General features: G+C 39.7%; 1 protein-coding gene across 5 annotated transcripts in view; it reads right to left on the bottom strand.

Moving 5' to 3' along the window:
- PRKDC (protein kinase, DNA-activated, catalytic subunit) overlaps positions 1–24,681 on the bottom strand; it is a 127,903-nt gene that overhangs the window by 96,398 nt on the left and 6,824 nt on the right. For 3 of the 5 annotated variants that reach the window (XR_009460734.1, XM_019498583.2, XM_006268817.4), the window contains exons 5-24: positions 24,201–24,309; positions 23,151–23,263; positions 22,309–22,408; positions 21,747–21,802; positions 21,623–21,653; positions 20,845–21,002; positions 20,442–20,588; positions 19,032–19,196; positions 17,721–17,889; positions 17,311–17,360; positions 14,670–14,807; positions 14,385–14,534; positions 13,817–13,932; positions 11,467–11,626; positions 10,325–10,411; positions 7,240–7,359; positions 6,106–6,265; positions 5,131–5,237; positions 3,505–3,595; positions 221–384 (exon numbers count right to left, since the gene is read on the bottom strand). Coding sequence is in view for 4 of the 5 variants with exons in the window: in XM_019498583.2 (XP_019354128.2) it covers positions 221–384; positions 3,505–3,595; positions 5,131–5,237; positions 6,106–6,265; positions 7,240–7,359; positions 10,325–10,411; positions 11,467–11,626; positions 13,817–13,932; positions 14,385–14,534; positions 14,670–14,807; positions 17,311–17,360; positions 17,721–17,889; positions 19,032–19,196; positions 20,442–20,588; positions 20,845–21,002; positions 21,623–21,653; positions 21,747–21,802; positions 22,309–22,408; positions 23,151–23,263; positions 24,201–24,309 (2,391 nt within the window). In the remaining variant the exon portion in view is untranslated. Of the gene's footprint in view, positions 1–220; positions 385–3,504; positions 3,596–5,130; positions 5,238–6,105; positions 6,266–7,239; positions 7,360–10,324; positions 10,412–11,466; positions 11,627–13,816; positions 13,933–14,384; positions 14,535–14,669; positions 14,808–16,294; positions 16,918–17,310; positions 17,361–17,720; positions 17,890–19,031; positions 19,197–20,441; positions 20,589–20,844; positions 21,003–21,622; positions 21,654–21,746; positions 21,803–22,308; positions 22,409–23,150; positions 23,264–24,200; positions 24,310–24,681 lie in introns of those variants that run through there. The other 2 variants (XM_019498582.2, XM_059724111.1) reach the window with 2 other exon arrangements.

Below are 24,681 nucleotides of genomic sequence, written 5' to 3'. Positions count from 1 at the left end.
CTGGGAGGGAAGCAGCTGGCTCTGTGCACCCCTTCCCGCTCCCATGCCAGTCCGCAGTATTTAAAATAAAAGGTTGGGAACCACTGGATTATAGAACAGCATTTCTGCGAATTAAGTGACAACCTAGCACAAAAGGATTTTCTGCACTAGGAATGGAGTCCTTTTGTAAGGATTCTCTCATAGCTATTGCATAAAATTGAAAACATGAAAATGCAAATACTTTAGTCTGCCGGTCACTAGCAGAGAGAGCAAGCTCAGTCACACGAGGCAAGAATATATCCAGGTAAATAACTGGCTTCATGTCTACAAAAGGCACAGCGAAGTTTAGATGTTTCTCACTGTCCCAGGACACAAATTTCTTCATCATTTCTTCTTCAGAAGCAGCTAGTATAGGTGTAAAAGAGCAAAAACAAAGATAAAGTTTAACCTAATCAACTAACCAGAGTATTCATAAAAATTAACAGGCACTGAAGTTGTCAGGCAAAATGCCTGAAGTCAAAGGGATATAGATCTTTGACCAAATAGGAAAAACATAACCTACCAAACCAGATACTTGTTAGCACGATGGTAGTAGCTTCATTTTCTAAGAAAGTGGTTCCATCAGAAGGTGGAGAAAATAACTGCTACCAATTTTTAATAAGACAGATCAACCATCCTACTCCAACAGCCTAAACTCAGCAATTTATGAACTTAGAACATATTGGAGTCCACTTGTTCCAGAACACTCCCCCCCAAAAAAAATATAAAGGAAAAAGGAAAAACAATAAAAAAATCTGAACAAGGGAAAAGACAGCAAAGAGGACCACAAGATGTGCCCCAAAACTTTGATCCCTTAAAGCAGCTGTAGGTGTATACTACAGACCATGGGACCTGGGGTGCCTTGAAATCCTGTCAAGGGTGTGCAAACATGATTTACAAAATAAACCCGAAGATTTCAAATAGAAATCTGTAGGATTAAAAACATTCTGTCCCTGTTGTGGTCTGAGTTGTCTGCAACAGAATTGCACTATAATTTTTCTGTAGTAAAAAAAACAAAATTAAAAGCCAGCATTTTCTGCAGGGTGCCTTGAATCTAAAAATCTTGAGAATCACTGCTCTAAGGACTAAAAGGTACAACTCTACATAACAAAACTAGCTTTCTGAAATCAACAGAATAGCCTTCAAGTGTGTAAGATTAGGCATAGAATCATAGAAGAAAGATTAGGGTTGGAAGGGACCTCAGGAGGTCATCTAGGCCGACCCCCTACTCAAAGCAGGACCAACCCCAACTAGATCATCCCAGCCAAAGCTTTGTCTAGCCAGGTCTTAAAAATCTCCAAGGATGCAGATCCCACCACCTCTCTGGGTAATCTGTTCCAGTGTTTTACTACCCTCCGAGTGAGAAAATTCTTCCTAATATCTAATCTAAACTTCCTTGCTGCAACTTGAGACCATTGCTGCTTATTGTGTCAAGCACAGACCCGTGTGTTGTGTCAAGTATAGACCCGTGACTGGCCACTTCACCAAGATAACGCAGATCCGTTCTTTAGAACTCTGAGTTCTACCCCGTAGCCAACTCCCTATCTACCTGTCTAGCAGTTAAGCCCGCAATCCTCCAACTTTCCCATGAGAACATCATGGGATACCAGGTGAAAGGCCTTTTGGAAGTCTACGTATACAATGTTGATCTCCTCTCTCTTATCCAGGTGGTGAGTTACCTCGTCGTAGAAGGAGATGAGATTGGTAAGACAAGACCTACCCACAACAAAGCCATGCTGGCTGTCATTCAGAATCCCACCTCCTGCAAGTGTATCGCACATAGACTCCTTCATGAATTTTTCCAGGATTTTCCCTGGGATAGAAGTTAGGCTAATTGGCCTATAGTTGCCCCAGGCCTCTCTCCTTCCCTTCTTGAAGATGGGCACAATATTGGCCCTCTTCCAGTCTTCAAGGACCTCCCCCAAGCACCATAAGTTTTGGAAGAGTTTCGCCAGAGGTCCCACAATGACTTTGGTCAGCTCCTTCAGCACTCTTGGAAGAAGTTCACCTGGTTTTGCTGACTTATAAATGTTTAACTTTCCTAACTGATCACATACCAGCTCAACATCAACAGTAGGAAGGTGGTCATTCCCACCATGCCCATTCTGAACCTTATCTAGTATGATTTTCCCCTTAGTCCAGTGAAATACTGAAGCAAAGTAGTCATTCAGGAGTTCAGTTTTCTCCTGAGTGTCAGTAACCAGCTGTCCTGAGTTGTTAAGCAATGGTCCAACACTTCCATTTGTTTTCCTCCTGTTCTCTATATACTTAAAGAAGGACTTCTTATTGTCCTTGATTTCTGTTGCTAGTTTAAATTCAGTTGCCACCTTAGCCTTTCTAACCTGTTCCCTGCAAGTGTGGGCTGTTGCTGTATAGTACTCTTTGGGGACTGTCCCAAGCTTCCATTGTTTGTATGCCTCTTTCTTCTTTTTCAAGAGGACTATGATGTCCCTATTAAGCCAAGAGGGTTTACCAGCCCTTCTGCTACCTTTCCTCTGCATGAGAATGGACATTTTTTGTGCTTTGAGGATCATGTCTTTGAGGAACAACCACTCTTCATGCACTCCTTTTACCTTCAGTCCCTGGTCCCGCAGCACTTCCCATACTATTGCCCTGAGCCTGCTGAAATTCACTTTTTTGAAGTCCAAAACTTCAACCCTGCTAGCTGATTTGCCTGCCTTGCAATGGACAGTGAATATTATAGTTTCATGGTCACTGTCACCCAAGCTATCCTCTATATTCAAGCCGCTCACCAGATCGTCTCTTTTGGCCAAGACCAAGTCTAGGACAGCATTACCTCTGGCTGGCCCATGCACTTCCCAAGTCAGGTAGAGCTCTTCAATACTGGTCAGGAAGCAACACGACCGATCAAACTTGGCCAAGTGTTCCTCCCAAGAGATATCTGGGTAATTGAAGTCGCCCAAGACGACCATGTCCCATGTGGCCACGGCCTCTGCCAGTTCTCGAGAGAACTCCAGATTGAGCTCCTCCTCCTGGTTTGGTGGTCTGTAGTATACAACTACAGTTAGATCCCTCTCATCGCGCCCCAACTCCCCCCCCAGTAGTTTGACCCACAGGATTTTGAGCCACTCTTCTCTGGAGCTGATGTCGGCCTCCAAGGAGGTGTACTGCTCCCTCACGGAGAGGGGCACCTCCACCTTTCTTCCCTACATAGTCCCTTCTGTGCAGGGTATAACCCCCTACGGCTACATTCCAATCATGTGGGGAGTCCCATCAGGTCTAGATCGTAATGCCCACTGGAGAGTAGGAGGGCTAGCTCCTCCTGCTTCTTCCCCGTGCTCCTGGCATTCATGTACAGGCAACCTGAGTCCTCCAATTGAGACCCTCAATTTCCTGTCACGCTGACAGAGAACCATTCCCACAGCAGGTTTGTGCATTTCATAAAAGAATAAGGTTTATAAAGCTTTATTTCAAGTGAGGTGTATATGAAAGAACATAAATGTATAATGTTTATAAGATACATACCTGTAACTAAGTTTCGGTTGACCTGACCTCCTAAAGAACCAAGAAGCTGTACCACTCTAGATCTCATTGCCTCCAAAGAGAGATCTTCATTCTGGGTAATTCAGAATATCATTACAAAATTAATACAATAGGGCACTGATGGACCTATGTAAACTTTATGCATATAAGCAAATATAAGCCTGGGACCTCAATTCACCTGTGTATGCAAAATGAAAAGATAACCTTCTTGACTCAGTAAGAGGAGAACTAGAAAAATATTTAAAAGATAACTGGTTTCATATGCAGTTTCTCTCCCCAATCCAATTTATTTTAAGACATCAAAATAATCACTTTATCTTTAAGATGCTTCCAATTTTCACAGGAAGGATGAAAGTTTTGTGGAAAAATTGTCAACATTCTGTAGGGGGAATATTACACATTCGTAGATGTAAAATGTCACAAAAATTGTTTTAAAGGCCAAGAATTTTTTTCAAAAACAGAATTTTAACAGTAGGCATCTAAATCTGTATTGAGGTACCAAGCTGATTTCAAAAGGGTTGGTAGACAAGAACCTGTATTGACACAGAATAATTTACTTCCATGTGTGAATTATCTGGCTTTGTTCACAAGACACTAGATTTAACATAATATCTTTATGCACAAACAGGATAACCTAGTTTTTATATGCCTAAATATTTTCAACTGTGAAGGAAATCACTGGCTTGTGCAAGTGGTATGTCTGACTTAAATGACTTTGCATGAAGTTTTAGACAGGATTAAAAAAACAGCCATCCCCACAAAATGCCATTCATGAACTATGCCATTAGATAGTCAAGATTCCAATTTTAAAGTGTAGCATTTAGACTACCAGACAGTAAATTCAGATATGCTTTATGAGGAAGACTTCATGTACTCCGCTGCAACCTTGATCTAAACTCAAAAACATTCTGTTAGAATTAGATTTTTTATAGAACTGAAAGTAAAATTAATGACAACCAATTTCTTAGCCCCTATATTATTTGATCTAAAAAACTATTTTACACTGCCAGTACATTTCCAGTGTTCATTACGCCACAGATTATGATGTTTAGATTTCAGAGTGAAAATGCCATTGAAATAAATGGGGTTGTTCATACTTGTAAGTGCAACCATTTCTCATGGTCTGCCAATTCATGCAGCCTTCACTGAATCAGTTTACACTGGGGTCAATTTATCAAGATTTTCTTTGTAAACATATGTGCAAGAAGCATATTCTGAGGAAAAATAAAAACTGAGACTACTGAATAATTCTGTCACACAAGGTGAATTCCACAATTAAGATGCTCTACAAAACCTGAAAATACATACAGAAATCAGTTTTGTAACATGACAATAAAATCCATCTAACCAATGTTCTAGCAGGCTTTAAGCTACATAAGAAGAAAGAAAAAAAAAAAAAACATACAAGGATGCATTTACTAAGCAATATAAAAAAAAAACTAATGACAACATAAAGCTCAAGTCAATAAATAATAATGCAGTCTAGTTTAAAATATAATACAGTACATTTTCACTTCTATTTGCAAAAGGCATAATACTCTTTGGTTTGAAATCTAAGCAGAATAAGTCTTATAGTATTAAGGGGAAAAAATAAAGAGGAGGCTTTACCAATGAAAGGGCCTTTGCTTTTCTCAGACGTTGTATCACAACTTTGTTAAATCCTTTCTGGACTGCCTGAGAAAGCTTCTTCACTTCCCAATTATTCTGGAACTCATCTGATCAACAACAAACAACAGCCTATTAATATTCACTTCCTGTACCTGTCATTTACCTTCTTTCACAAGTATTTTACAAAACAACTTGTTTTTGCAACAGGAGAAATGAAGTTTTTAGGTTGAAAACAAAAACCCCCTCTAGTTTTAAGAAACATTTAAGACTGACTGATGACTAAAAGGAAGCATCTCATCAAAGAGAGAACAGATTTTTGTCTCCAAGGAATGAGAACTTGAATGAATTGAAGAGGAGATATATTTGAACTTGAAAGGTGGCGAGAAAGGACAAAGCAATTCTCATCAAAAGGGTCTTTGACCAAGCAACTGAGAGGGTAGCATATCATTGGACACAAAGAAGTTCTATAGATTTTACAGAAAAACTTATTATTTGACAGCTAATTAAAGAGAAGTAATAAGGAACATTTTCAGCCTCCAATTTGTGCCTGTTACTTGAACCAAGAGCACTGAGAAAAGCTAATTATTTTAGATGAGAGCAAAACAGACCCAGGAGGATTTCAGCACATCCACAGAATTTCAGCCCATTCACAAAGAATTCTCGCTGGCAAGATACAGTAAAAGCTTTGTTATCTGGCATCCTTGGGGTAAGGGGATTGCCAGTTATGTAAAAATTCTGGTTATCTGAAATAACCCGGGAGGGGTTTTCAGATAACGCAGAGCTGGGGGAAGTGGGGTGGGGTTTGGGATAGAAACACTAGTATTCCACATGCAAGAATTTCCACAATACACTGCAAGGCTTTCAAATTCATGCCCCCAAGAGCTACTTTTTAATTAAATACTTTAATATACTACAGCTAGCAAATGCCCTCTCCATATTCCCACATTACACATTTCATTTTTCCCTTCAATATACCTGGTGACGTAGCAGTCTTCAAATAGCCATCAAGAAGAGGTAAGACATCTTTGTAGTAAGGCTGCATTATGTTTTTGGGTATGTAAGAGGACCAGTCTTCTAGAGCACTGAGAGCCACATCAGCCATAGGGGTATAGCTGAGACCCAACTTAAACGCATTCTGTGTGTTAAACAAGGCCATTATATAGCATTCATTAAAAAAGAGAGAGATTTAAATGGAAAAAAAATAAGCAACCATATGATAAGGAAAAAAAAGTGTTCTTCCTATTTTTAGTTCCTGAACAGTTGGTATGACAGTTTGATAAATTATTTGCTAACATCTGCAAATTTGCTAATATCTTAGGCCCTTGGCAAGCATTCAGTTAAAGGCATAATGGGATTTGATGCACAATACCAACAATTGTGCCTCGTGCCATGCTACATGTGCATGGCAGAAGATATGATTATGGGATGTAAGATCAGATCCCAATCATGCCATATTGCCAGCATGGGGAGAGCCTGGGGTCATGATCCTGGGCTCCCCATGTACCAGCAAGCAGCAAGCCACTCAGTTGACCCCTGCTCCCAGCCTCAGGAGCGCATCAGTCAAGGGCTCCAAATGAATCCCTGAGGCTGGGAGTGGTAGTCAGCTGCCTGGGGCTCCCAGCCCTGGGGGTGCATCACAGCCCTTCACTCAATGTACCCTTAAGGTTGGTAACCCTGATTAGCCAATGTCTGGCCACACATTCAATTTAAAGCACAATGGGAACCAGCCATGAAGTTGTTACACCTCTTCTGTAACAAATTTATGGTTTATTGCTTGTTTTATAACACCATTAGTTGTACTACTACTTAAGATGTGATTAAGTGGTTAAGCATGTCTTCAGCGTAATGTCTGCCAGGGGCCTTAGAGCTTACTGCATAAGCAGGCCTTGTATTCGAACTGCTAAACAGCTCTGACCCTGAAAATCTGTCATGCAAATTTACCAGTTAACACAAAAAAAAGTCAATAAATGTATACTTTAACATGATGATGACATGAAAAAAAACCCAAAAATCTAAAGGCAGCTTGCCTGCCTGAGAAAATAAGATAGTAAGATCATATAAACAGACTTTTACAAAACTAGCTTAAAAAATGTGTGCTAACTGACCCACCTGCAATGCAGGAACATAAGCTTTGATATCAAGCATAATGATGTCATGAGGTAAGGAGAGCACAAACGTCAGACAAGATGCTAACAACTCATCTTTGTACTGTTTCATTCTTGCTGCCACCTAAAATTCAGAAACATAAGAACACAAGAGTTACACACATCACTTGTTTAGGTGGCAAACAAAAGTTTACGATCTTGTTGCCCATTACGCTATATGAAGCACGTAATTCATAGAACTGTGGGATTTCTTCACTGAAGTAGAAAATCAAGCTCAGAATGACGAAAATACAAAGTCGCCTGGAAAATATCTGAAGGATAAGGCTTGCACTTAAAATTTTTAATTTTCAGATAAAAAAATTAGGTCAAGAACCTTTTGGCAATTCTTGGATCTTGGTAGGGTTTTATGAAGTTTTATATTTTGGGGTTTATTTCAGTTCATTCAAACAAAATTTAAAATACATTTAAACTGAGTAGTGGTTCTTTTTAAATATGCCATAAGCATATGTATTACTAAAAAGAAAGTTTGATTTTGATATCAATATTATAGCTGGCCAATTTCATCTCAATAATAATATGCTCACTGGTCAAACTTACACAGCATGCAATCAACAGAAAACGTAATGATACTTTCAGCTAATACTGTAAAAGCCATCTTTCTGGACTAAAACTCTAAAGCCAAAAAATAAAGGACTTTGCCAGAGTTGGGCATGTGGCATGTGTGAGACAACTAGCATGGGCAGCCTTTGTGTGTGGCACAGCAGATCAGAGAGGGGATAGGTAGCACAGCAGCAGACTGGGCAGGGAACAGAAAGCAGAGCAGTTGATTGGGCAGGGGAAGGGGACTAGAGTGGCATTCTTGGAGGATGCAGGGCTTAATTTGTGGTACACTTGCCAAAAAAGGTGGGCCCCCACTGGATTATAGAATTTGCTTCCTACCTTGTTCCACAATACCCAAAAATTAACTGCTTCTCAGAATAAAACCTATCCTATTCAGAGAGTTATTTCTAACACAGTGGCTCAGGTCATCATTTTATATTCTAGATAATGTTTAATGACAAATAGAAATTGTTTCATAATGTGCAATTCTGAACACCAATTGTTACAAGTTTTTTACGTAACTCAAAACTATAGATCAGGGTGCAGGATCTGGATGCTGTGCATTATTAAGAACAATAACCAACTATCAGAGTGCACACAACTGAACAGCATCGCTGCGCACCACGGGTGTCAAAAATTTAATCTCTAAGGCCATGGAGTCCTATCATCCCACCTGTGGTGCTCCCTGCAGTTCTTGGAGTGGATCCACATGCTACATACAGTGTGCACTGGATTGGTTCCATGTGCTGCATGTGGCATGCAGGACTGGGATAGGATACATTCTGCATGCAGAGCACAGGGCTGGTCCAGCATGTGCACTGCAAGCGGTGCCTGTGCCAGATTGGCCCTGTGTGCTGGGTCTAGCACATGCGGCCAGTCTGTGGTTGAATCCGATCAACAGACTGGCCCCATGTCATTCATGTGGCCCCTGGACCTGAATGAGTTCAACATCCCTGCTGTACGCTGACCAAACAAGACAGTTCTATTGCAGTACAGGAAATAATTTGCCACCCACATTCCAAAACAATGAGAATTCTCCCCTTGAATCTGTTATTTGTGTTTGGCAGATATATTTGCTGTTTATTTTATAGTAAGCAGGATTTATTTTCCTCCCTAGAGTTCAAGCCTAACACAAATGTTTGCTATTAGAGAAGATGGGAGCAGGGAGGGGGGAGGAGTAGAAGAGGAAACCATAAAGTGATTTTATTTCCTCAATGAACTTGACATTTCATAAGTGAAGAATGTAAATGAGTTATAGCAACACAAAACTGGAAGGAATCCTCATCAAGCATCTGTCCCATGTTATCAAAAGCAAATACCATCATACAATCCCTTTCATAAACTTATTAAAGTTCCATCTTAAAAGTGCTTTGGATTTTGCCCCCACTATTGCAACTGACAGGTTGTTCTGAAACCTCACTGCTCCAATGATTAGAAACCTTCTGTTTTCCAATTTCTACTTATTCAAAATTCATTTTTATAAACAACAAACCAAATCATGGCTGATATATGACTGGCAAACAGCTGATGTGTCCATCTAAAGAAAGGAGTAAAAAGGGCAAAAACAAACATATCAGTTAACAAAATACAAGGATACAGAAAACATTTGAAAGAAAGGATAAAATGAATGAGTGTAAATGAAAAAGGAGCAGAACACAAAATGGGTTTATCAAAAGGTAGAGAATGCTGGATTACAACACAATTTGATAAATTTAGTATAAATCCTTATAATCAGATCTGCAATTTTACACGCCAGTTCTTTCCAAATTCTGGGATACATCCAAATTTCGCACCCAAAACCCATACAAGTGCATTAAGCTTCTTGAACTGTACTTCAACCTCAATTGTGGTAGCTTCCATTCCCATACTGTAATCTCCCTTAGCCAGCTTTTTTCCATCTTGAGCAACACTGTTGTTATTATTGAAAAACGGGGGCAAAAATATCCCTTTAGTTTTTAGGTCATACCTAAATAACCTTTAATCTCACTGAATAGCATTGCTGGTCATTTATTACCTTAAATTAGTCTGGAGTTTTTCCCTACAAGTTTTCTCCCTGTTTGGGATAGGTTCCAGATAGCTTTTTACTCAAGAGAACAGCAGGCCTCCTTCACACTCAAGTCCTTGATCTCTTAAACCCAGCTGATTTACACTGTTTTCAGTTTTATACTGCTCTTCTGATAGAACTTTAGTTAATGTTATGTGATGGCAGTATTTTCTTTTAAACACTAGCAGTAAACAGGTATGAATTCTACTGCAGACTTCTCAGTAGTTTTCTGGTGATATATAGAGACATAAAGCTGATTTGTTCACCGAAACATGAGTTGGTTGCTTACAGAGGTGATTCAGGAGTCTCTCCTGAAGAAAAGAGGTGAATTTAAAGTAAGCCTCCTATAATCCAAAACGATGAAATACATACATGAGAAAATTATAGGATACTGTTGCTATCAACATGTGACTGTATTCAGACTGCAATTAAAAAAAAAGTTTACCTCTTTTCCAAATTTTGCAAATAACGCAAAACAAGAGCTCTTCTCAGGGTCTTCAGGATATTTTTTCTGAGTCCCAGGACTTACATCCTGTATAACAAACTACAATCAATGATATGAACAAAGCCAATGACAGAGAGACAAGCAAACACCAGTACACACAGACAGTTCTGACATGTGGGAAGACTTAATACACAAGTTAGGTTCAGAATAAATTGCTAGGTGAGCAATCCCATTTACCAAGGGATCTTCCACAGTAAAAGTTTAATGCACACATTAATTCTCCCACCATTAAACATAAGCAATGTGTGCTGATGGCCTGCTCCCCCTTTCAGCTTCTGGACATACCATACATGAAATTCAACTGCTATTGTCCAATATGCACATGAATGGAGAGAAAAATGAGTTCAACAAGTATCACTCCTGCTTTTCCTTTTCACCCCCATCCAAGAACAGGTTATGCCTGACACTATGTAGGATTACAAAGATATACCCAGAAAAGTGGGGAGAGGAAAAAAAGAGGGTGATGTAGAAAACAGCATCAATACACCACAGCAGCAGTCCCCTTGGGCTGACCTGGATAAAATGCCTAAGTAATTTCCTCCGGAAGTCTATGGTGACCTAGCTGAAAAATTGATCCTTCCTGTCCATATTCTTTGAGATAGCTTCAGTATGACAGAATCCAATCAAGCACCCACTGCTGGATGCTCAATAGACTGCAATTTGAGGACCCCAGACAGGTGTCCTGCTTCAGGACAAATGCTCTAATCACTACACTGTGGTATATAAGCCAATCAACTCTCCTCCAGTAGCTGTTAGCTTCTTTAAGTTAGTTCTCATGTCTGTGTCTCAGTTCTCTCTGCAGTATAGACAGACCTTGGATTTCTCTATCGATGTGGTTTTAAGATCCAGGAAAGAGCATTCTATAGATAGAGTCTCTTTAAAAAATGACTTTTCAGCCTAATACTGGTTTTTCCAGGGATTTTTGTGCAAAAGATGTACTTTACCCTACATATCAGAAATAAAATATGAAATAATTGCCATTTAAACACTTTCAGTTGTGCACATATATTTTGAAATACACAGACAGTAATATCATATTAAACAATTCCAGTTGGTAAAAAAAAAAACAACAAAAAACTCACCTCAAAATATTTTATTTTCTTGACAATTTTCATTACAACAGAGAGCAATTTGTAGAATCCACTAATAAGAGGTAGCCGTGTTGACTGTATAATAAGCTCATAACCAAAGGAATACACCCATTGCTTAAAATATTCAAGATGCTTCTTTGGCAGTATATCTCTGCAAAATAGATGCAAAGGAAACATTCAACAAAAGCTGAATTGAAGTAAGTACAAACTTCTTTCCAGCTTGGAAGTGAAAGATATGAGCACTGACAAAAAGTAGAATGTGTCAACAATTAATCTAGCATAAACCAGTGAAGGAATACGTCAAAGAAGTGACAATCCTTTGACTGTAGTAATTAAATGACATGCTATCAGGAGCAAAATAAATTTCTTCCCAACCCTAACTGATGATCATTTTTAAGAGTATATGCAACGTCGCTCAATAATGTTGCTCAGTCAGAAGGCTGGGCAGAGTGACATGGTAGAGACTAACTGGTTCAGAGAGGCATAGGCCATTTTAAGAAAGAACTTGCTGCATTAGATGCCTATGAAAGCTCATGCCTCTCTGAACCAGCTAGCCTCTAAAGTCTTATCCTGCTCTACCTTCTGCCAGACTTCAGACTAACCTAGCTAACCACCTCTCTGATAATCCTGAACACCTGAAGAGTTTTGGTCCATCATAGTAGAACATTGTAATAGTTTTTTTAATACGTTATGCTACAAATTGGGATGGAGGGCAATCTGTGGCACATCTGTCAGAAAAAGGTAGACCATGTAAACCATGAGAGGTCAGAAGTCCTCATAAATTCTTCTATATAATGTCTAGTACTCAGTATAATAGCTTTATTTTTAAGGTATGCAGTATGTTTTATAAGTCAACAAAGTCTCTGGTTGAAAACACAAGTTGGATTTCTCCCAAGACAAAGCCTTTTAATCTGGAATCCTGAAGATATACGAGCCGATTATCCAATCCTAAATACCTGTGACATGCCTACAAAAGTACTGAGGTAACACTTTCTTGGGACTATCAGGGCTAATTCAAGTTAACTCTGTTCAAACTGCCTGCATAAGTGACTGTCCCACTCTGTTCTGATGAGTCAAATCCAAAATCAGACATAGATAACACCTCCCCACCACCTACTGTTTTCAGCCTTTGAAAATAAAAATGAATGAAAATCAAATTCCTAAGTTAAAGACCATCTTTTTTAAGTACTCCACTGGTGACAAGAACACCCAAGAGGGAATTTTAAGTTTCTTTTCTGTCTGCCTCCCTTACAACCTCTTCTAGCATCACATATCCTGAAGCCTGGTGCAATTTTTTATGCCAGGGATCGGAAACTTTTATGAACTGTGACTCAAATGACTAGGCTCTGGTCTGATATGGACTGGAGTCCTGACTGGGCATTAGCAGCAAAGGGTTTTCCCTATACTGGCGCCAGGGCCAGGCAGGTGCACCCATGCTGCCATTGCTTCTCTCAGGCCTCCTTGTTTCCTGGCTGGGGCACAAACAGTTTCCAAAATGGTGGGGACACTGGGGCTGAGGAGCTAGAAGCTGTGGCCACCCTGCTGCTGCTTCTCCCTGTATTCTTCTGCCCCTTGCCTCGTGGGTGAAGCTGAAATCTCCCCACCTCCAGCACAGCTCTACACCAGCTGGAAACTGTGCTCATGCCACAACTTTTGAAAGTGGTGGGGAGAAATGGTAGTGGCATGGGTGCAGCTGGAAGGTGTCTGCCCCCTACTCAGCCCCAGTGTGGGTACAGACATGGGCACAGGCAAAGTCCTCTGGCTCTGTAGATCAGATCTGGCTCATGGGTATACGTTGTCAATCCTCGTTCTATGAAGTTTCAGTTGCCCATTGTACTTAGATTTAATATTCTCCCCTATATCCTACACATTTATTGTCTTCTGATTAGTTAGCATTCTTGCCTTTGCAGATTTTAAAAGATATTTCAAACATGGGTACATGTCATGAAATAAGTGTGCTTAAATTATACACAGAACCCAGATTTTATATATCTTGGTTGCTTGCCATCTGGGTACTTTACAGCAGGTTGCCCAATTAAGGATGAACTACTCAGCTGCTCATCGTGGCTTTTGTTTCAAAGGATGATATTTCTCCATTGAGCTGGTGCTCATTAATGAGCCCAAACAGCTGACTGGAGCATCAGTGCCCTTTTAAATAAAAGCCTGAAGCAAATAGTTATGACACCTCAGAAGTCCCATGACTATATACACACCCCTGCTTAGTTTGAAAACCCTCATCTTTCCAGAGGGGGAAGAAACCCAATTCCTTCAGTTTTGCATAGCCCCTACTGTCCCTAAAACATGCTTCCTAATTCTTAAATTAATCTTAAATATGCAGTACCTGCAGAATTCCACTAGATTAATGAATGCAATAAAATCTGTAGGCTTGGCTGGCTGAAGGTTTGAAGCTGGATCAGAAGAAGGTATGATCATAACATCGCCAGATTCACTTTCAGCCTGAAAATAAGTAAAGGCACATGCTACTGAAATCTGTGGCACAACAGACAGCATGACAGAATGACTCAACATTTTAGTACTAAGAATTAGCAACAGTGGGAAAAATTAACTTGTAACAAATTAATCTGCCTTTTTGAAAAGTGAAAGACATAATTCTTTGGATTTGTAATTAGATGCTCACTCACAAGAGTAAAATAAGATGCCACAAAATACCATTAAAGATAGCTTGTCTAATTTGAAGCAAACCACACTTTTTGAAAATGGAAATCATACAATGTTGGTCTAGTAGACATCAAGAAATTATCTAGTCCATCTTTCTGCACTGAAGTAGAACAGTTTCCAGAAATAAATATTAATACATTCTGACAGCTTTCAATTTTATTTCATTTCAAGGAAAGATTTCAGAGGCTATACCATAACAAAAAAATGTAAGTGAAAGGCTAAGATCTCACCTGTTCACTAAAAGTCATTTTCTGAACTGTCAGGTCCAATTTTTCAATAATCTTCAATATAGATTTTATAAGTTCATCATACAACAAACGATTCAGAGACTGCAGGGGTGAATTTATTGTCAGAAAGTTTTCATCTGCAAAAACAGACTCCTTCGTAGAAGAAAGAGAAATATGTTTTAGAACACTGAAAAGCTATATCTAAAAATCCAACACGTAATAAAATTTAAACAAAATGGTATCAGAATCCAACCCTGTCATCAGATCTCAGTATTAAGTGTGTTTTACCTTCATTGCGTCACAGTTCAGAAGACTTCTAAAAAGATCCAGATAGTCCCTATATGTTGGTACTTTCCATTTTCCTGTTCTGACCTCTCCAACTGCTGGGGGCTCTTCTGATTTAGAAGCTCCTTTCCCATCAAATTCCTAGAGGACAGTGGGGGGGGGGGGGTAGGGGAGGGGGGAAAAAAAAATCAGTAAATTAACAAAGGGAGGTAATCCCAACACAGATCAAAGGGGGCAAGAGGGCGCAAAAGCCCCCATGGCTCACCAAAAGCATACGGGAATGTCTCCTAGCTAAAAAGGAGATGTACACCCAATGGAAGGGAGGGGCCATCACCAGGGAGGACTATACCTTGGTTGCTCAGGGCTGTAAAGGGTGGTCAGAAAGGCCAAGACACAGATGGAACTGGGACTAGCTACCCAGATCAAGGACAACAAGAAGTCCTTTTTTAAATACATAGGGGGTAAAAAAAAGGTACCAGGTAACGTGGGGCCTCTGCAAGACACACTAGGAAATCTGGTCATCGCACCAGACGATAAAGCTAACCTATTTAACAATTTCTTTGCCTCCATTTTCCTGAGCAGGGACCCAGTCATCCCCTCCACTGGGACCCCTGTAGGCCCCAGGGGAGGCGCACCCAGGCCTACGGTCAGTGAGGACCGTGTCAGGGAACTTCTGGAGGGACTGGATGTATTTAAATCAGCTGGTCCTGATGATCTCCACCCCAGAGCACTGAGGGAATTAGCAGAAGTCACTGCGGGACCCCTGGCATGGCTTTACGAGCGCTTGTGGTATTCTGGTGTGGTGCCAGAGAACTGGAAAAGGGCCAATGTGGTTCCCATTTTCAAAAAAGGGAGGAAGAAGTTACCCAGGAAACTACAGGCCAGTTAGTCTTACCTCGATCCTGGGTAAGCTTTTTGAGAGAATTATCCTAGCACATGTCCACGAAGGGCCAGCAAGGGAAATTATGTTTAGGGACAACCAGCATGGGTTCATTAGAGGCAGATCCTGTCAGACCAACCTGGTGGCCTTCTACAACCAGGTCACAAAAGCCTTAGATGCAGATAACGTGGCGGACGTAGTCTTTCTGGACTTTAGGAAGGCCTTCGACACTGTCTCTCACCCCATTCTCATTAAAAAACTAGGGGACTGTGGCATCGACACCTACAGTCAAATGGGTCACTAACTGGCTGGAGGGCCACACCCAGAGAGTGGTGGTGGATGGGTCTTATTCAACCTGGAGAGATGTGGGCAGTGGGGTTCCCCAGGGCTTGGTCCTGCACTGTTCAACATCTACATCAGTGACTTGGACGAGGGGGTAAAAAGCACCGTGTTCAAATTCGCAGACGACACTAAGATGTGGGGGAAAGTGGGCACGCTAGAAGGGAGGAATAAGCTGCAAATCGGACCTAGACAGGTTACAGAGGTGGGCGGAAGAGAACAGGATGGGTTTCAAAACTGACAAGTGCAAGGTGCTGCACCTGGGGAGGAAGAACCAGCAGCACACCTACAGACTGGGCAACTTCCTTCTTGTCAGTGCAGAGGCAGAAAAGGATCTTGGAGTCATTACTGATGCCAAAATGAACATGGGCCGGCAGTGTGGGGTCGTGGTCAGGAAGGTCAACCGTACCTTGGCATGCATCCACAGATGCATCGCAAGCAGGTCCAAGGAAGTGATCCTCCCCCTCTATGCGGCACTGGTCAGGCCACAGTTGGAGTACTGCATCCAGTTCTCGGCGCCGCAGTTCAGGAGGGATGTGGACAACGTGGAGAGGGTTCAGAGGAGGGCCACTCGCATGATCAGGGGGCAGCAGGGCAGGCCCTACGAGGAGAGGCTAAGGGACCTGAACCTGTTCAGCCTCCACAAGAGAAGGCTGAGGGGGGGGATCTAGTGGCCATTTACAAACTAGTCAGAGGGGACCAACAGGCATTGGGGGAATCCCTGATCCCCCGAGCACTACCAGGAGTGACTAGATATAACAGTCACAAGCTGGCAGAGGGTAGATTCAGACTAGACATCAGGAGGCGCTACTTCACAGTCAGGGCGGCTAGGATCTGGAACCAACTTCCAGGAGAAGTGGTGCTGGCTCCTACCCTGGGGGTCTTTAAGAGGAGGCTAGATGAACACCTTGCTGGGGTCGTTTGACCCTAGTACTCTTTCCTGCCATGGCAGGGGGTTGGACTTGATGATCTGCTCAGGTCCCTTCTGACCCTACCAACTATAAAACTATGAAACATTTTTCATAACTGTTAAGATATATACTTACTTTATATAATATTGATGATCTAATAGGTTCTTTCTGACCCTAGAAATCTATAAGTAGGCATATATATAGTCTCAATAACTTCAGTAACTGAAAATCAGATTTAAATCAGAAGGTTAAATACACAGCATTCTGTTTTACCTTATTAGAGATAGCAAAGGGAACTAGCTACTTTAAATTTTTTCCAAATCATGTACTGAACCTACATTTTATTTTATCTCTAAGACATATTTTAGAGAGATTCTTTTCAGTCAAGCGTAACATATTAACAGTTAACTCCTTACAGATCTACCATCTATAAGCAGTTAACTCCATCCTTTGAATTTTTAAAATTAGAAACATTTCTAATTAGTATCTTAAAGGATCTGAAAAATAAGCTTACCCTTGAAAACACGATTGGCTTGGAGCAGACTCTGATTAAACCCTGATGCACTGAAGGAAAAAAAAAAGATTACCTGAGAAAAAGGAATTTTATTTTTCCTGGAAAAGCCTCAATCTGAACAAGAGCAGTAACTATCACCTTTGTAATGGTGTCATTTACTTTTTTGCTTTAGATCATCATCATGTTTTCATTCAAAGTTACCACTGATATTGATGCTTAAGGAAACCTGTTTGCACCCCAAACCTTTACTAGCAAGAAAATAGGAGTTCTCAGACTGATAACCAAAGTGGCTACCATCTCTGCAACCATCACAGATAAAACTACTCCATAAAACCTCACTTAAAGTCAGTTTACTATTGAAAGGGGGAAGCGTGGGGGGAAGAGGGAGAGTTTTCGTATCACAGACTCACCCACAGTGCTGATAAAATTCCAGAGAACTGGTCCTTTTCCTGCCAGGGCTAGAAAAACCTTTACTATGGACCTGCAACAGACTGGTTGCATTTTTTCACTATACCGTGGAAAGCTATCTATCTGCATCACAATTAGGTGTTCAAGAACTGGAGTGTATACTTCGGGAAGCTAAAAGAAATAAAAGGAAAAAAGTGTCACATAAGGACATTCATTATAATATTCCCCAGAACTAGAGAACTATGCAAGCCTTCCCCAATAAAAGACTTCATTACAAAAGATAAAAGGGGAGGAAAGTTACACCAGTGCCTACTCCCCAAAGATGGCAAGCAACATGGTAAGCTGTTATACAGACATTCACTTAAAAGATCAAGTAAAACAGAAGGTAAATGAAACTTTCAGGGAACAGATTATGCCTCTCAGGGAACAGAAAGGCAACTTCTGAGTGAAAGAAAGTTGAAGCAGAAGCAAAATCACACTCATTTCCTATTTTTATGAAAGTGTAAGCTTCACGTGATTATAACACAAACCAAACATCTAAATTAATTTGTGTTTAAACGATTCTGAAGTTAGAATACTCAAATAGAGCTTGTTTCACATATCTTATTCCCAACCTATGACTAGTACCAAGGGAGCCCTTATTCAAACCAAGAGGTCCAAAAATCATAACGGAGTCCCAATATCTGAGTCAGTGTGGCATTATTAGCACTGACAAAAGGGAGAAGGATAGTAGTGGACCTAGTACAGCTTGGAGTCAGATGCGGGGTTTTTTATTACTAGAAAAAGGTTTCATACAGCGAGTATGTGAGGGGAGAAAGGTCCAGAAAATGTACTGTACAAGGGAAAAAAAAAAAAAGATTAAGCTGAGTACAAAAAATGTTCTGTCCAATACACATGAGGAAAAACTGAAAATGTTATACAAAGAAAGCATAGGTTAAAAAAATGTAGACATAACTGTGGTGGTTTGTCACTTAACATAGTTACTAATATGCCTACACTTAAAAGAGTAACTCCATACCCAGTTAATGTAGCTTTTTTAAATGGACAAAAACCCTGTTCACACAAGGCTAGTGTGCTTTTTTTCCCCATATGATGCACTTTAGCATTTTAGTATAACAATGATGTTTTTCTTTTCTTAGTGAAAATTTTTCTAACAGGAAAATCTTGTGACAGCATTATTCAGCTTACCCTGCAGGAAGCAGCTTAAGTCACTATGAGCTTATGAGAAGCAAAAGTCAATTTCTTCTGCTGTAGTTCATTACATTACTAGCAAAGAAGGTACCAAATAGTGTGACTGAAGATAGCCCACTTACTGTATCAAGGTGGAATATAACACTCGCAATGGATTGGAGGAAACTTGGTAGCTGATACACATTGTCATCTGCTGTCTCTGCCTCAGTGAGGTACATTTGTTTACAGCGCTGAAGAAGCTCAATATACATGATATCAACATCCTTAGAATTGATAGCTTTACAAGGCTTTAATGAGAGAAAATAAAATAATTAATTTGTTATTTCTAATGTTAAGCAAAGAACTGTTGCAAAAACAGGCAAAATAAATATGTAAGTGCATAATCTTAGTTAAAAACAAACTAATAAAAAAGATGTCTCCTTAGCAGCTTCGCAGAAATCTAATAATAAATTTGTATAACATTTGTTAGTTATGTTTTAACCAACAAACTAGGCATGTTTCATTATTTACTGCAACCATACAAACTTTTGATCTTTCATTTTAAATGTTTTTTTTCAATCCAGCCTAAGGAATTAAGAATTTAGTTCTAATCTTTAAGATACAGAAACACAGAAAAAATTGTCCCTTTGTAAAGTAACCTTGAACAGCAGGGTAACTTAAGGATACCCTATGTACTTACCATTGCCAAAGTTGTTATGGATTGAGACAGCTGTAAAGTTACTATAATTTCTCCAAACGTGAAGATGTGGAAAACATGTTAATAGGACTGTTAATATCCTAACAGTCAATCAAGAGCAGCATCCTAAATCTTTAGTTCCCAAGTAAAAAAGAAAATGGAATCTCCTACCGTGATAAATGCATGTTAACTTTAGCTCACAATAGGTGCTTCCACTCATTCATTAATACACTGTTGTTACTGCACATTAAGTTTAGTACCTGTATTACCAGGTACTGAAATCAATGTGCAGTAACCAGTAATACTGCGCAGTAGTGCCTTTATTACTAGTGCCTAGACTACTACTACTGCGTATTACGCATTAACGTACCAACACGGCTTTCACTGTGACATGCTAACACGCAGTAGATTTAGTCTACTGCACATTTAGAGCCTTATGTAGATGTGCCCAGAGACAGCTCCAGCCTTAGTACCTGTCAAGGCTAAAAAGCTCATATGCTACTAGAAGAGAGGGAGCTTTAATTGGATGAATGTGGCCGGAATTCGGAGTGGAAAAGGCATTACTATCTTCGTAAATCACATATGAAGAGAAATAACTATAAGGCTTTAGGTTCAATCTTGAAAGCCCTCCCACTAAATAAAGGGGGAGTTCACTAAAACTTCAGCAGTGATTCTGAGCCAAAATGAGTCTTGACTATATAACTGACCTCCTTTTCATACTTAATTCAGGAAGAAAAAGAAGAGAAAGTATTCCCTACATAATGTGCTCTTCTAATGAAAAGAAACATAAATGTCAATAGCTTCCTAAACCTAACATCAAACCTATCCCAGGGAATGAGAATGAGTTTTGCCATACCGCTGCAAAAAGACCGTATCCACGAATGGCAATAGACAGCTCTTTATTGCTCGAATCCATTTTTCTGATGATGCTATAAAACTGCTCCATGAAGAATTTCAGCTTGCTCTTGTGCATTTCTGCATCTTTAGCCACCATTAGAGAAATCTGCAGGTTATACACAAACAATTGAGGATTACCGGAAACTTGAAAAACAAAACAAAAACAAAAACTACCACACAAAAATGATACTGAAAGCCACCTTAAAAAAATTCTGTACTATAGTATGACAGACAACATCTATATCATCTACTGTACATGTCCCTTATCCATTGAGCTTCCATGTAAAACTACTTCTATACTCTTATTATTTTAGAAATTTAATTCCTTGACAATCTAGGAGCAACCATGTGAATAGTAATACCTGTTTAAGAACTGAATCTAGGGCTGAATGACCAGCTTTCTTCAGATCTACATTTGTGTGGCCACACCATTTGGACATCACTTCAAACAGCATGACATAGTTATCTAGAAGACAGGTACCAAACTGAGCAGCATGCAGGCCGAACATGCGCAAACCAGCTGCAATGTAAAAACAATTTTCATTACAATCTGGATTTGTGTTCTAGCTTCTGGGAACTCATCACACTCTAGAGCACAGCTTTCCAAACTGTGTGCCGTGACACATTAGTATGTTGGCGGCAGTGTGTAGGTGTGTCGCGCAAAATGCAGAAAATTTTGCGGAAGGGCACCGCGGAGCTCCCTTACTTGCGTCTGCTTCCCTTGGCCTCCCCCCGGAACTGAATTACTGTGTCACAAAATGATGCATGTCTAAAAAGCATGTCACCAACATGAAAAGTTTGGAAAGCTCTGCTCTAGAGGTTTATATTAGGACAAGAGGAGGTATCAAATATCTCCTAATTAATCTGTCTTTCCATTATTACAGTACCCATAGAGCCCATTGACCTGGCGGCCAAATAGATTTTGCTTTGCTCAGCTAGTTGCTCCCTTGTAATACCCTAAATATCAATATACAACAGAGGGGCTCTACTCTTCTAGCCTAAAGGCAGAATATGCTTTGTTTACTTATGAGAACAAGAAGAAGAACAAATACCCTCTTCAGCAGAATGGGAAACATGTCTCCTCCAAGAAAAACATGATATCAATAATATGGCAAACAACTCACTCGAGAAGACACCTACCTAGGGGTATTGCATATCGTTTTAGGTCAACCTGTAAAAGCAAAAGGTTCACTGTAAAAGACTTGCTTTTTATCACAACCGCATACAGAACAGATTACATGCAAAAGGAAAACACATTATCTACCTGTGGATTGATTGCCTTCACTGCAAAATCAAATATCTCCTTCGAAGTGCGTGGATCTATGGAACAACCAATCAAGAAACATTTCACTAAAGCCATATCCAAGGTAGAATCAAAACGGTAAAATAATATTCTAATTTTGTTACGAAGACAACATATCACATTCCTCAAAGCAGAGCATCTGTCTTCTTTCGTTGGCTGAAGACCTACATTTTAATAAACACAGCCATGATAGTATATGCGTCATCTGCTATTTACATATTACCACAATGTTCTAACTTTAACGAAGAAAGTAGTTGTCAATCCCTGCTGAGAAAAGAGCACTTCATCGTGGTTGTGTAAGGTAAGGGTGCAATCAAGGGTCTCCCCTTTGCATAATGGTGCCAGAGAGGTTTTATGATATGGGGTGCCTTATGCAGGCAGCAGTTCTGCCAGCATTTTACCAGCATGCACAATAGCTTGCAATCATCTATAGCTGCAAGTAGCAAACTTTACAGCAGGATGAACAAGTGCTGCTTATCTGCTCTACAAGTGTTAAACCTTATCTATACAAAAGATTCTGTACCTTCTTCCATGGATTTAGTAAAGTTATACAGAAGCGCAGTCAGTCCTTTCAGACACCCTGCTACTACTGGTAGCTTGGGCTCCCTTGTAGCTGATGTCATCTGAAAACAAGTTTTAAAGAAAATATTACGCTGCAGTTAAGCGAAATTTATACTCAAGTCATCTAGCATAAGCCTGTCAATTAGGAGTATGAGGGATGGGACAAAGGACACACATACTAGATCTGTCTTACCCAACATGGTTACACCAGTATAGACAACTCCTGCTAAAATAGTTTGTGATTTGGGAAGATAGTATAAGTATACTTGCATAAAATTCCTTACCTGGCATAAGCATTGTGTCCACTAAAGAGCTTTGTACGTATAGGAACAAAATTGGTGTCACAAAGACTAGGCCTTATAAGAGTAAAATACAGAAAAAAAGACGTATTTTCTAAGTCAGACTTGTGATGTCACCCTACTGAACAATGGAAAGCAACTGAGTTCTTCAACTTACTAGTGTTCAAATAATCAATAGCACAGTAATGACAACCACCTGCCTAAACCATAAGTGGTAGTGAGGATCATGCTCTTCTTCCAGCTAAAACAGTGGCACAAGGGGCCACTAGTTCCTTCCCCTTCAGCTATAACCTACCCAAGACTCAACAGCCAATGAGCACATGACACTCCATGCCTATTAACAACCTCTAAAAGTGTATGAGAGTTCATAGTTATTGCTATAGACATCATTTAAAAGATATTGTTGTCTTGGTATGAACAGGAACTCATCATATAGAATAGAATCCAATGGAAGAAAAGATCCAAAAGCTCACTGGCATAGTCCTGTAACAGGTTCCTATCATACCTGTGTTTTGAGCTCTCCCAAGTAAGCTCGGAATAACTTTTCAGAATTGTCAAGCATGTCACTAGGCTGGACTTCTCCCAAGACTCCCAAAAGCTCATATATCTTTTCCAACACTAAAAGTAATTAGAATAGGGATATAAATTATTATGTTACTCAGTATTTTTGTTGCACATGAAACAGCAGTATCATTAGAAAAGCTCCCCCCTACTTACAGAGTTTGGATGCAGGCACCGTCATATTTTGGAGTGAGGACTGGCATACGAGAAAGCGTTCTAAGAACACATACTTTCTCCTATGATTTGATCTGAAATTTATCATTAACTTTCATAGTGAAAATTAATTTATTAAAGTGATTCAATTTGTTTTACCCATTTGTGTGATTTCAATTCTCCGAGAAGCCAAACACTCCAAAGGAAGCTGAAATCCACAAGGGCTAAGACGACAACAAGAGATTAGATTGCTCAGCACCTTGCTGCTGTGGGTTCCTAACCAGTGAGAAGTTCTAACATCACACAGTGTTAAAACATATATAACTTAGAATCCTGTTAGAACTTCATTGTAAGCAGAAACAAATTGCATTTAATGGATGCTATCACCATAGTGCTAGAGTACATATATGTACAGATTTTCTAGAGACACAATCAGGGTTTATGGGAGCAGAACACTTAAATAATTATACAGTACATAACAGTTGCCTTTCCTGAGGACACTGATTTGTCCTAGGGAGGATGATTTCTTTAATTAATGTTATCCATCCACTTACATTATTAATAATGTTTTGAGACAGCACTTGTGAAAAGCTAACATATAGTATATTGTAGTTTCCCTAAGCACAATATTCTATTAGTGAATGAGAGCATTTGACAAGTCTCAATAGTGGCCCCGACTTCTAACATGTAACGAGATGTTAAACACAGTATTTTGTGAAAGTTTTGTGTTTGTTACATAAATCCATCTTACTCAGATTTCTGTAGGAGATAATCCATCTAGGTATTAATATGACAGACAGTAAATAAAACAAGTAATGTTGCCAGTAAAATTAAGGTCTACCTGTGTCAGGTACCCTACTTTTTCCAGCAAGTTCACCATAGAATTTGTTAAAGATTTCTCCAACTTTTAATTCTCCCATCAGACTGGAACACTGAACATTTTGAAGCAACTGGAAATATAGAAGAGATAGCATCATTACAAACACTACTATTTTACTTGTTCTCCTACTTGATACAATCTGGGTAAGGCGCAAATTCCAACAGTACTAAATACTGTACTTAGCTTTAAGTATATGAATGGTCCCACTGATTTGGGAATTAGGTTAAAGAAATCGGGCCACAATGTCTTGTAATATAAAATTCAGGCAAACAAGCAACTAGTCTATATAATAAAAATGTCTTATGATCTTCTTACGCACATGGTAGGTAGCATGCACCTGTTTCTTTCTATTCCTGTACTACTTACACATATTTTATCTGTAGCTTTATCAAAAGAAAAGCATTTTAAAGCCATAAACAGTTGTAGATATTATACCTGTCAG

The sequence above is a fragment of the Alligator mississippiensis genome, chromosome 3 (assembly GCF_030867095.1).
Source record: "Alligator mississippiensis isolate rAllMis1 chromosome 3, rAllMis1, whole genome shotgun sequence".
NCBI classification, from domain to species: Eukaryota; Metazoa; Chordata; order Crocodylia; family Alligatoridae; genus Alligator; species Alligator mississippiensis.
Note: the sequence above shows the minus strand (reverse complement) of the source record. Positions and strands in the feature narration are given on the sequence as shown.